Source organism: Mizuhopecten yessoensis, unplaced genomic scaffold, assembly GCF_002113885.1.
Source record: "Mizuhopecten yessoensis strain PY_sf001 unplaced genomic scaffold, ASM211388v2 scaffold10637, whole genome shotgun sequence".
NCBI lineage: Eukaryota > Metazoa > Mollusca > Bivalvia > Pectinida > Pectinidae > Mizuhopecten > Mizuhopecten yessoensis.
Genome location: NW_018408646.1, coordinates 92,646 through 105,927, shown reverse-complemented (window position 1 = coordinate 105,927; position 13,282 = coordinate 92,646). Strand labels below are relative to the sequence as shown.

The following is a 13,282-nucleotide window of genomic DNA, read 5'->3' as shown; positions in this document are numbered from 1 at the left end:
TACCACGAATCACAGGTATGTAGGACCCTACTATAATGTACCCAGTAAACACCACGAATCTCAGGAATGTAGGACCCTACTAATGTACCCAGTAAATTCCACGAATCTCAGGTATGTAGGACCCTACTATAATGTCCCCAGTAAATACCACGAATCACAGGTATGTAGGACCCTACTATAATGTACCCAGTAAACACCACGAATCTCAGGTATGTAGGACCCTACGAATGTACCCAGTAAACACCACGAATCTCAGGTCTGTAGGACCCTACTAATGTACCCAGTAAATACCTTGAATCTCAGGTATGTAGGACCGTACTAATGTACCCAGTAAACACCACGAATCTCAGGAATGTAGGACCCTACTAATGTACCCAGTAAATCCCACGAATCTCAGGTATGTAGGACCCTACTATAATGTGCCCAGTAAATACCACGAATCACAGGTATGTAGGACCCTACTATAATGTACCCAGGAAATACCACAAACCTCAGGTATGTAGGACCCTACTATAATGTACCCAGGAAATACCACAAACCTCAGGTATGTAGGACCCTACTATAATGTGCCCAGTAAATACCACGAATCACAGGTATGTAGGACCCTACTATAATGTACCCAGTAAACACCACGAATCTCAGGTATGTAGGACCCTACTATAATGTACCCAGTAAATACTACAAATCTCTGGTATGTAGGACCCTACTAATGTACCCAGTAAATACCATGAATCTCAGGTATGTAGGACCCTACTAATCTACCCAGTAAATACTACAAATCTCAGGTATGTAGGACCGTTCTAATGTACCCAGTAAATACCACGAATCTCAGGTATGTAGGACCCTACTATAATGTACCCAGTAAATACCACGAATCTCAGGTATGTAGGACTGTACTAATGTACCCAGTAAATACCATGAATCTCAGGTATGTAGGACCCTACTAATGTACCCAGTAAATACTACAAATCTCAGGTATGTAGGACCGTTCTAATGTACCCAGTAAATACCACGAATCTCAGGTATGTTTGACCATACTAATGTACCCAGTAAATACCACGAATCTCAGGTATGTAGGACCCTACTAATGTACCCAGTATGTAATCCCCCTTTGTTTTATTAATGCAGTTCATATTTTTCAACAATACAAACAACTGCTCATTTAGCGTGTGACGGCCGTATCATGTAGCTCTTTGTGGTAACCTTGTCCTCAAACTGTAACAGAGGGTCAGTTTGGGGATTTCTCTGTCAAACCCTCAAGATATACGTAAGAGAAGAACCTATTCTGAACATCATTCCTTTGTCTCCATTGTACTGTACAATTAGTAATTACACTTTATCATTTTGTTTCAGCAAAGAACTCTTCTACCAAATAATGCTATTGGACTTTGGAAACTTTGGAAATCTCAGACTTTCGGTAAGGAATAAGTAACTTCTGATATCCTTGGATACTTCACATCTATATCTGTTGCTAAATATTGACATCTCATGTGCTTTTCATTCACACTAATAAACCGTAACAGAATTACTCTGTATATCTCACATATAAGTTGACCTCTATCTACTGTGAAACCCCCGTAATAAATGCCCCTTACTTCATGTGCCTCCTAAATTACTGTAAAAATTAAAAAAATATATATATATATCACAGCCTCACTTTTGCCCTTTAGTTGAGCTTTCGCCCCTGTGAGGAAGGCTTTGGGTTCTGACCCCTGTCCGAGACATACCAGAGTCTGTAAAAATGGTAGTTTCTACTCCTGCTTAACGCTCAGCAAATTAGGAGTGGGACAACTAGTTCGCCCGTTGCCAGTATGATGTGACTGGGTGGGGTGACCTGCTGGGTGTCTTTGGCAGTATGTTTCAGTGAGGTAGCACTATAAAGTTGGCATCAGTTCCGCGCTATCACAAGGAGACAAACACGAACATATCAGTGGGGGGGGGGGTCCTGAAATGTCCATAGCTGTTGATAGGACGTTTAACAATACTAAACCAAACCAAACAATCCAGTTTCTGTTTTAAAAATCATTTGTTGATTCACCCTTTATATTGCCAATTCTTTTGATCACAATTGACGGTAACAATCCCATGATGTGTCAATATTTTGGGGGATAAATGGTGGTTTTACTGTATGTACAAATGTCTAATTTACATGCAGATGAAATGCAACTGAACAGTGGAAATATGTTTATGACATAACATATTATCTGATCAAAATATGCATAAATGTTTCATGTTTGATATATATACAGTCCCACAAACCACATAATTAGCTTATTGAAAGCAGATGGACAGTACTAATCACAGGGGCATTTCATTCTCAATACCTGCTCCCCTGTTGTGAATGCTGTCAGAGGTTACACCATGCTCCCCTGTTGTGAACCCTGTCAGAGGTTACACCTGCTCCCCTGTTGTAAACACTGTCAGAGGCTACCCCTGCCCTACTCCCCTGTTGTGAACACTGTCAGAGGTTCCACCTGCTCCCCTGTTGTGAACACTGTCATAGGTTACACCATGCTCCCCTGTTGTGAACACTGTCAGAGGTTCCACCTGCTCCCCTGTTGTGAACACTGTCAGAGGTTACACCATGCTCCCCTGGCGTGAACACTGTTAGAGGTGACACCTGCTCCCCTGTTGTGAATGTTGTCAGAGGTTACACCTGCTCCCCTGTTGTAAACACTGTCAGAGGCTACACCTGACCTACTCCCCTGTTGTGAACACTGTCAGAGGTTACACCTGCTCCCCTGTTGTGAACACTGTCAGAGGTTACACCTGCCCCCCTGTTGTGAACACTGTCAGAGGTTACACCTGCTCCCCTGTTGTGAATGCTGTTAGAGGTTACACCTGCTCCCCTGTTGTGAATGTTGTCAGAGGTTACACCTGCTCCCCTGTTGTGAATGTTGTCAGAGGTTACACCTGCTCCCCTGTTGTGAATGTTGTCAGAGGTTACACCTGCTCCCCTGTTGTGAATGTTGTCAGAGGTTACACCTGCTCCCCTGTTGTGAACACTGTCAGAGGTTACACCTGCTCTCCTGTTGTGAACACTATTAGAGGTTACACCTGCTACCCTGTTGTGGATGCTGTTAGAGGTTACACCTGCTCTTATTTTGTGAATGCTGTCAGAGGTTACACCTGCTCCCCTGTTGTGAATGTTGTCAGAGGTTACACCTGCTCCTCTGTTGTGAACACTGTCAGAGGTTACACCTGCTCCCCTGTTGTGAATGCTGTCAGAGGTTACACCTGCTCTCCTGTTGTGAACACTATTAGAGGTTACACCTGCTACCCTGTTGTGAATGCTGTTAGAGGTTACACCTGCTCTTCTTTTGTGAATGCTGTCAGAGGTTACACCTGCTCCCCTGTTGTGACTGCTGTCTGAAGTTACACCTGCTCCCCTTTTGTGAATGCTGTTAGAGTTTACACCTTACCTGCTCCCCTGTTGTGACTGCTGTCTGAAGTTACACCTGCTCCCCTGCTGTGAATGCTGTTAGAGGCTACACCTGCTCCCCTGTTGTGAATGCTGTTAGAGGTTACACCTGCTCTTCTTTTGTGAATGCTGTCAGAGGTTACACATGCTCCCCTGTTGTGAATGCTGTCAGAGGTTACACCTGCTCCCCTGTTGTGAACACTGTTAGAGGGTACACCTGACCTGCTCCCCTGTTGTGAATGCTGTCAGAGGTTACACCTGCTCTCCTGTTGTGAATGCTGTCAGAGGTTACACCTGCTCTCCTGTTGTGAATGCTGTCAGAGGTTACACCTGCTCTCCTGTTGTGAATGCTGTCAGAGGTTACACCTGCTCCCCTGTTTTGAATGCTGTCAGAGGTTACACCTGCTCCCCTGTTGTGAACACTGTTAGAGGTTACACCTGACCTGCTCCCCTGTTGTGAATGCTGTCAGAGGTTACACCTGACCTGCTCCCCTGTTGTGAACACTGTCAGAGGTTACACCATGCTCCCCTGTTGTGAACACTGTTAGAGGTTACCCCTGACCTGCTCCCCTGTTGTGAACACTGTTAGAGGTTACACCATGCTCCCCTGTTGTGAATGCTGTTAGAGGTTACACCTGCTCCCCTGTTGTGAACCCTGTTAGAGGTTACACCTGCTCCCCTGTTGTGAACACTGTCAGAGGTTACACCAAGCTCCCCTGTTGTGAACACTGTTAGAGGTTACACCTGCTCCCCTGTTGTGAACACTGTCAGAGGTTACCCCATGCTCCCCTGTTGTGAACACTGTTAGAGGTTACACCATGCTCCCCTGTTGTGAACACTGTTAGGAGTTTCAAAACATGGATCAGAGTTTTACAATTAAGGGAAGGACCCTTCTGTGGGCAGAGGATCGACATCAGATGGTTTTAGCCTAATTGTGATAGAAGCTCTAGTCCTTAGGGATCCAGAGAAAATAGACAGGTGAGCAGTTCAAACTCTTGGGCGTCTTGCTTATCATCATTTCCTGTTTGGATGGTTTAACCAGATCCATTAGATTTCCTGGATCAAACTTGAATCACATCTTGGACTATCTGCTATAGACTATACATCTCAAAAATATATGTGGTATTGAAATAAATATTGTGTATATATATAGTTTGAGCAATCGTAAGTACCAATTTGTGTTGGAGATATCCATATACGGTAGTTACATCATCCGTCACACTGCAAACATAAACAAAAGCTAGACTAATGGAATCAGGAGAATTAGCTGTTATTGCTTCACTTAATCTCCGTCCATCAATTGACCATGTTTTGTGACTGAAAGATGTTTTATTACATCTGACTGACGTGGAGTGGGGGATCAGGGCATATAGAAATAATGGCATGGAGACCAGACAGACCGTTATGTATCTGGCCATGTGGGGAAGCCGACGTAGATATTATATAATGTGTCTTGTAGACGTTTCATGTTTATATCTATATGGAACAATATACAGGCACTGATTGAATCAGGTACCAGCGACACTAGACCAGAATATCCGTCTCTAATTCGGTGTTCCTGTCTTAGACTCCTTGACTACATATTGACCTTGATTTGAATCATTGATAGAGGTCGGCAGAGGTAGGTATGTGGGATAATGAGGTTTTACCCGAGGGTGTTGAATCGGGTTCAGAACTGAGGCTAAACTGCTCCCAACACATTTGTATTATGATTTGACCTGTTTTCTCACTTCTTACCTAAACTTTCGGTAAGACACGACATAGGCAATGCAACCACAACACTATATATAGCAACATTTGTAGATAACATAAACATAAACAAGTCATATTTGGAAAGAGAAGAGAAATATTCGGTATATCTGAGGTATTTATCAAATTTAAAGTTCAAGAGGCATATAGGGCTTTATCTTCTGGTCTACTGATGGGTCCTTAAAATCAGGAGTCCGTCCGTAAACAATTCTTGTTATCAGTATTTCTCAAGAAGTACCAGAGGGATCTATCTCAAATTTTATATGCAGGTTCCCCTTGGTCCTTAGCTGTGCAGGGCAACTTTTGAAACTGATCAGATAAACAACATGGCCGACAGGCAGCCATCTTGGATTTTGATAGTGAAAGTTTGTTATTGCTATTTCTCAAGAAGTACCAGAGGGATCTTTCTCAAATTTTATATGTAGGTTCCCCTTGGTCCTTAGCTGTGCAGGGCAACTTTTGAGACTGATCGGATAAACAACATGGCCGACAGGCAGCCATCTTGGATTTTGATAGTGAAAGTTTGTTATCGCTATTTCTCAAGAAGTACCAGAGGGATCTTTCTCAAATTTTATATGTAGGTTCCCCTTGGTCCTTAGCTGTGCAGGGCAACTTTTGAGACTGATCGGATAAACAACATGGCCGACAGGCAGCCATCTTGGATTTTGATAGTGAAAGTTTGTTATCGCTATTTCTCAAGAAGTACCAGAGGGATCTTTCTCAAATTTTATATGTAGGTTCCCCTTGGTCCTTAGCTGTGCAGGGCAACTTTTGAGATTGATCGGATAAACAACATGGCCGACAGGTAGCCATCTTGGATTTTGATAGTGTGGGTTTGTTACCGCTATTTCTCCGGAAGAACTAGAGGGATCTTTCTTAAATTTTATATGTAGGTTCCCCTTGGTCCTAGCTGTGCAGGGCAATTTTAGAGACTGATCGGATAAACAACATGGCCGACAGGCAGCCATCTTGGATTTTGATAGTGAAAGTTTGTTATCGCTATTTCTCGGGAAGTACGGGAGGGATCTTTCTCAAATTTTAAATGTAGGTTCCCCTTGATCCCTCGTTGTGTATGTTATATTTTGAGACTGATCATAAAAACAAAATGGATTAAAAGAAGAACTAAACAGATCTTTCTCATATTGCAATGATCGATTCTATTTCTTTCACATTAAGTACTGTACTAGTAAATATGTGAAATGACAAACTCACTTTGAAGGTTGGCTTTCATACACATCAGTATTAAGTTTAGATCAAAAGTTACCTCAAGGTGCATTTACTGTTAACATGACTCGATCAAACAGATTAGAGGAAAGAAGAGAAAAGATTGAACTGACAAAGAACTAATGAAGATGGTACAAAGGTGGGCGCCAAGATCCCTCTGGGATCTCTTGTTATATCCAGCGAGACCCATGCTCATTACCAAGCAAGGACAAAATAAAATGTCAGCACTTCCTTAGAAGCGATAGTCAGAAGAAACAAGATCTCAAAACCAGATTTTTTAATTATTTTTTTCTCAATTAAAAGCTTTTTAACTTGCACTGTCAGCTTTGAATAAAAGACTGGCCGTGTCACAATAATCCAAAAGATACATGTATGTCGATCATTCTTAACATGTTGCTTAGGCCTATACATGCCTTTGTTAATAAGGTAGGGTAAGATAGGCTAGATAAGCTATAGTAATTATAAAGGTTTACAAAGCACATAGAAGCTTATCTTAATCATTTTTCCCTCTAAAACCTATTCCATTTGGTACAGTTAAATGTTTGAAGTTGGCTGATTCACTGGTTACATATAAAGAGGGATAACTCTGGTTACTTGAGCTTAGGTTGCACACCTTATTTATGTGAATTTAAGTTATGGACAGGGAGAACTGAAGTCAAACGTTGGAGGCCTGCCAACTGGTGAGTCTTCATAGGGCCCAATGGGGAGATTCCCCACGTAGGAAATATCCTGAGGATCTCGAGTGGAACGATTTTTGCAACATTTTCATGCATAAGACCTACATTGAATGTTTTGTGAAAATCATAAAAACAACATTTAAGTTAGTAAATGTATTTACACTGCTAAGGCCACAAAAATATGTAGGTATGTTTCAGATCCCCAACCGACCCTAGTTTATACCTCTGACCCTAACAGTTTTATATCACGCGAACACCCTCCATCTGGTGTTGGAATATCTTGTTCAGCAGATGCAAACAAATTGATGGCTGAACAAACAAGGCAACTATATATATAAATACTCTCTCTACTTCATAGGTAGGTATCAAAACCAAATTTAAACTCCATATATTTTTGTTATGACCTAACACAAGTTTGGTGCCCTCCACCCTCAATTTGTTCACGAGACTTTATGGCTGCTCCCATCTTTTCCTCTGAAGGAGAGAACTTCAGTATCCCGTACAGTGTTTTGATTTATTGTCATTAGGGATCTCAATCGGACTGCATTGTGGCTTTTCCTATGTACAGTAAGCTCCCATTAACATCAATTTGAATATACCAGTACAATGTACCACGATAGGGCCAGGACACTTCCAATGTTTATGTATTTAAGGATCCCTGTTCCACTGCAGCATTATGTTTTTCCTATATATGGTTACCTCCCCTAGAATTTCGTTTGGATTAACTTGTATCACAATAGTGCCAGGACCGGTTAGTGTGATAGTATAACAATCTGAAGTCCAGGGTTCGAATCTGTCTGATCTACTGAACTTTAACACTGTTGTTGATTAAATTCTGTTTCTTTTATCTTCATTATTTCTCATAAAATTTCTGCAAGGTATGATTTTCTTTCCAGAAAGGATTTATCAAAGCTATATATATATAGTCATGTCAGAAAAAGCAGTTTCCAACACTTATAGTTTCTGGCAGTGGTTTGGGGATCCTTAAGGCACATTGGGTGGATCATTATAGAACAATCATCACTTGTGAAACTGACAGTTTCAGAGCAAGAATCATGTATCTTGACATTCATCCAATAATCACAGTGATTTTTATGCCCCCGCTATAAAATGGGGGGGAGGGCATAGTGTTGCCCATGTCCATCCCAGTCCCGTCCCGTCCTGTCCCCCCGTCCCATCCCATCCCATCCCAGTACCGTCCTGTGATCAAAGTGTTTGTAACTATTTATAGAACTTCAAACACTGAAACTAATTTCACATGGTGACCGGGGTGCGTTCATGTCTTACAGGCATTTTCTAGTTTTGACTTAGTTTTACAGCCAAATACAGGCTGTTTCACCTAGCTAAAAAGTGCCTTATTTTTCCAAAATGACCAAAACTGAGGAATATATTCCCAATTCATAAAGGATCCGGCTGTTGTAAAATTTCGGTAAAAAAATACTGCATCATTATGTTAAAGAGTTCTGTTTGAACCGATTGATGTTTGTCAGAGGATATCCAAGTGAATTATTTCATTACTTCATCACAGAGTGTTTAAGAACACCTGTTAACATTTGCATGCCACTATAACCTCATTCTGCAGCGGAGGATTAATTTCTGTAATTGCTCATTAACTATTTGTGAACATTTCATTCTGCTGTGCACAAACTGGATATTTTATAATCAGGAACCAGTAATGGAGCAATTTTGATCGCCATAATTCTGAACAAAGAGGCCTAAAAGATAATCGCAGAAAGCAATCATGTAGCCAATGACTTTCTGGAACACAATAATGACAGTGAACAGGACGCTGTTTGATGGGGATCCTTTTCTTCCAAATACGGGGAGGCCGTTCTTAAATGACTATAGTTGTTACAATACTAAACCAAACTTCTAAATCAATTGATTTATTAATACAACACAGGAACTTATCCTTGTATGATGGCATACCAGAGCAGTGATCAATCTACATTTTTTTTTCATGAGTCCTTTTCAATTGTATTTCTAGAAAAAATTGGTCCCACAATGCTAAATTTATAAGAATTTCCAGAAATTCTATTGGTCATATCAAAATTCTATGAGTATCTATTGAGAACTAGCTCACATGTAAATTTATCGCTGCCAGAGATAGCAACAATAGTACTACAAATATTCTTATGTCTAGCTAATTGTGTTCCTCATTTTTGCTGGGCCACTTATTAAATTGTAAACAAAATGCAAACTGGTGAAAAGAAATCAAGTGTTACATCTGTTTGACTACCTAATTGTCTTTCAGTTCATGATGGAAGATCAGAGAGCTTTGCAGGATATTTTGTTCTCAGGTGGAAGGAGCATTCAAGGGGAGGGGGGGGTTACTATGATGGCAGTTACTGGGAGGGTTGGTAGCCCTGGTGTTGTCTGTGTCAGAAAACTGTTAGATATTACTGGTTGGCTACAATAACCATTGACCTAGATATTACTAGTCGGCTACAGTAATCATTGACCTACATATTACTAGTCGGCTACAGTAATCATTGACCTAGATATTAATAGTCGGCTACAGTAATCATTGACCTAGATATTACTGGTCGGCTACAGAAATCATTGACCTAGATATTACTGGTCAGCTACAGTAATCATTGACCTAGATATTACTAGTCGGCTACAGTAATCATTGACCCAGATATTACTGGTCGACTACAATAATCATTGACCTAGATATTACTGGTCAGCTACAGTAATCATGCATTGACCTAGATATTACTAGTCCGCTACAGTAATCATTGACCTAGATATTACTGGTCGGCTACAGTAATCATTGACCTAGATATTACTGGTCGGCTACATTAATCATTAAGACAATTAAGAAAATGATAATTCAATAATTCATAATCCAAGATGGCTGCCATGGTTTCTGATTGGCTGAGACCATCGGTTATAACATTGGTCTGTTGGTGTGAGATTCCACCAGATAGATAACTCGACAAAGTGACCAGTCGGTCTTAAAATGTTGCAACACGTTTAATATATACAGTCAAACTTCGATGTTTTAAACTTTGTGGCACTTTCAGGAAAAAGTTGAAACATCAGGACTTTGAGTAACAAATGCTAAACATCGAGCATCATTGAAATCCTGTACATAAGACTGAATGTGATTCTTAAATGATGAAATACAGGCTAAGAAATCTAATTTAGAGTCTATTGTCTCGCCACCACGAAGTAATGACAAAACAATCAATCAGAAGCTTTCTACTATACACATTCGGGTTTGGTATAGCAACAACTCGACTTCACACTTCCTGTTTACTGATCAAAACCTGCAGACCGAGAAACGGCATATGCCTTGCGTAGCACTGACGACCCGACTTTTCAAAACGACATATACCGTGGCGTAGCACTGACAACCCGACTTTTCAGAACGGCATATGCTGTGGGTAGCAGACTGATGGTTAAGTTTTTATACGCCCGTCGAAGACGGGGATATATTATGTTATCAAGTGAGCGGGCGGGCGGGCGGGTAGGTGGGCGGGCATGCGAACGATGTCCGCTCGATATCTCAAGTAATTATTAACGGATTAACTTCAAACTTCACCACAAGGTTAATTACCATGAATGCTCGGACAAGTTCGATAACCGCCATTATCCGACCATAATTTGTGGAGTTATGCCCCTTTATGGACTTGCCGAAACAGTGTCCGCTCGATATCTCAAGTAATTATTAACGGATTAACTTCAAACTTCACAACAAGGTTAATTACCATGAAACCTCGGACAAGTTCGATAACCGCCATTATCCGACCGTAATTATTAGAGTTATTCCCCTTGATTTCATTAATGCGATGCATGTGTTCCATGATGTTGAATTGCACTCATTGATCTACCAGTTATGTTGAATGATTTCTCTTTCAATATCAATTACTCACAAATACTTCATATATTTCAATCATACAAACAACTGCTCATTCAATGTGTGACGGGCGTATTATATACCGCTCGTGGTAACCTTGTTGTGTTTAAGTCAGTTTCACTGAAAGTATAAGTGCTAGACCAACAAAACTTGGACCAAAGGTGTATAAAGTAACAATTTGATATAACCCCTTATATATATATGTTTTGTCTACTGTAGAAGCCAGCACTTTGGTGTAACCTCTATATATGTTTTATCTACTGTAGGAGCCAGCACTTTGGTGTAACCTCTATATAAATTTTGTCTACTGTAGAAGCCAGCACTTTGGTGTAACCTCTATATATGTTTTGTCTACTGTAGAAGCCAGCACTTTGGTGTAACCTCTATATATATTTTGTCTACTGTAGAAGCCAGCACTTTGATGTAACCTATATATATATGTTTTGTCTACTGTAGGAGCCAGCACTTTGATGTAACCTCTATATATATGTTTTGTCTACTGTAGGAGCCAGCTCCCCTGTATGAGCTAGCAATGCTTGCCCTTGACCTTGAGGAGAGTGGCTGGGTTGAGGCTGATGGACCCAAAGAAGATCTAGCTAACTACATCGTGGAATTTCTCTCCAGCAAGAGAGAGATGTTACAGGATTATTTCTCTGTGGAGATAGACGAGGTGTGTATTTATGGATTATTTCTCTGTGGAGGTAGACGAGGGGTGTATTTATAGATTATTTCTCTGTGGCGATAGACGAGGTGTGGATTTATAGATTATTTCTCAGTGGAGACAGACGAGGTGTGTATTTATAGATGATTTCTCAGTGGAGATTGACGAGGTGTGTATTTGTAGATTATTTCTCTGTGGCGATAGACGAGGTGTGTATTTATGGATTATTTCTCTGTGGCGATAGACGAGGTGTGGATTTATAGATTATTTCTCTGTGGCGATAGACGAGGTGTGGATTTATAGATTATTTCTCTGTGGCGATAGACGAGGTGTGTATTTGTAGATTATTTCTCTGTGGAGGTAGACGAGGGGTGTATTTATAGATTATGTCTCTGTGGAGATAGCCGAGGTGTGTATTTATACATTATTTCTCTGTGGCGATAGACGAGGTGTGTATTTATGGATTATTTCTCTGTGGCGATAGACGAGGTGTGTATTTGTAGATTATTTCTCTGTGGAGGTAGACGAGGGGTGTATTTATAGATTATCACACTGTATTTTCAGTGTTTGTCGTGAGAACAATTGTTCCAATGACAAACACTGAAAATATTGTATGATAAAATATTTATCATCTATATACTACTACCTGATATATTTCTCCATTTAAAAAAGTCAACTGAACACCTTGTTTTCCAAATGACTTCTTAGCTCCATGGTCAACGATCGCCTGTGATAAACGTAAACAAATAGAAGTTTTGCGCTGAGGAATACAATGAACCTTAAATCTACGTAGAAAAAATAATTCTAAAACAATCCTATCGTCATTGGCTTTTCCACATGTACAATTTACACCTGAAATGGTGTTGTTATTCTCACACTATTTTTTTCCGTAACTTTGTATTATTGATATGTTTATGACAAACTATTTTCTTACACGGATTACTTTAGTGTGGACACTATTTCCAGTTTTGAACGTCATCTGTCGCAAGCAGATGTTCTTATTTGAGAAAATGCGTTCCCAAGTGCTGGGGAATGGGAAAATCCATTCTTAAGTATTCTCATACTGACAACCAATGATAATGAATTGATCATACTACTGGTAGGCGGTATAAAGTAGTATATAGATGGTATAGAGATATATCTGGTATATGGACTTGTAAATGGAGTAAATCTTGAGACAAATACTCTTTTGATTTAAATTCTAAAAGAGGATTGAGGGATGTACAATTCAACTAGCATGAAGCCTGAGGCGTGAAGATATTATGTGAGGGCTAGTAAAAAAAATCAAAACAAAAACTATAAAAATCATCCTACAGGCTAGTGTTCTAAATATGAAATTGTATTTACCTGTGTATATGGTTGTTATAGACAGGTAACCTGTGTACAGTGCCCATGTTACTGGAGAACTTTGTACCTGATATGTAGATGTATCACCTGTATTTACCTGTGTATATGGTTGTTGTAGATAGGTAACCTGTGTACAGTGCCCATGTTACTGGAGAACTTTGTACCTGATATGTAGATGTATCACCTGTATTTACCTGTGTATATGGTTGTTGTAGATAGGTAACCTGTGTACAGTGCCCATGTTACTGGAGAACTTTGTACCTGATATGTAGATGTATCACCTGTATTTACCTGTGTATATGGTTGTTGTAGATAGGTAACCTGTGTACAGTGCCCAT

At 40.2% G+C, this 13,282-nt stretch overlaps 1 protein-coding gene across 1 annotated transcript in view; it reads left to right on the top strand.

Moving 5' to 3' along the window:
- The window catches only part of LOC110461582 (DNA mismatch repair protein Mlh1-like), a 73,991-nt gene that overhangs the window by 56,398 nt on the left and 4,311 nt on the right, over positions 1–13,282 (top strand). Inside the window, exons 8-9 of the mRNA XM_021515113.1 lie at positions 1,354–1,417; positions 11,442–11,606. Coding sequence (XP_021370788.1) covers positions 1,354–1,417; positions 11,442–11,606 — 229 coding nt within the window. The remainder of the gene's footprint in view (positions 1–1,353; positions 1,418–11,441; positions 11,607–13,282) is intronic.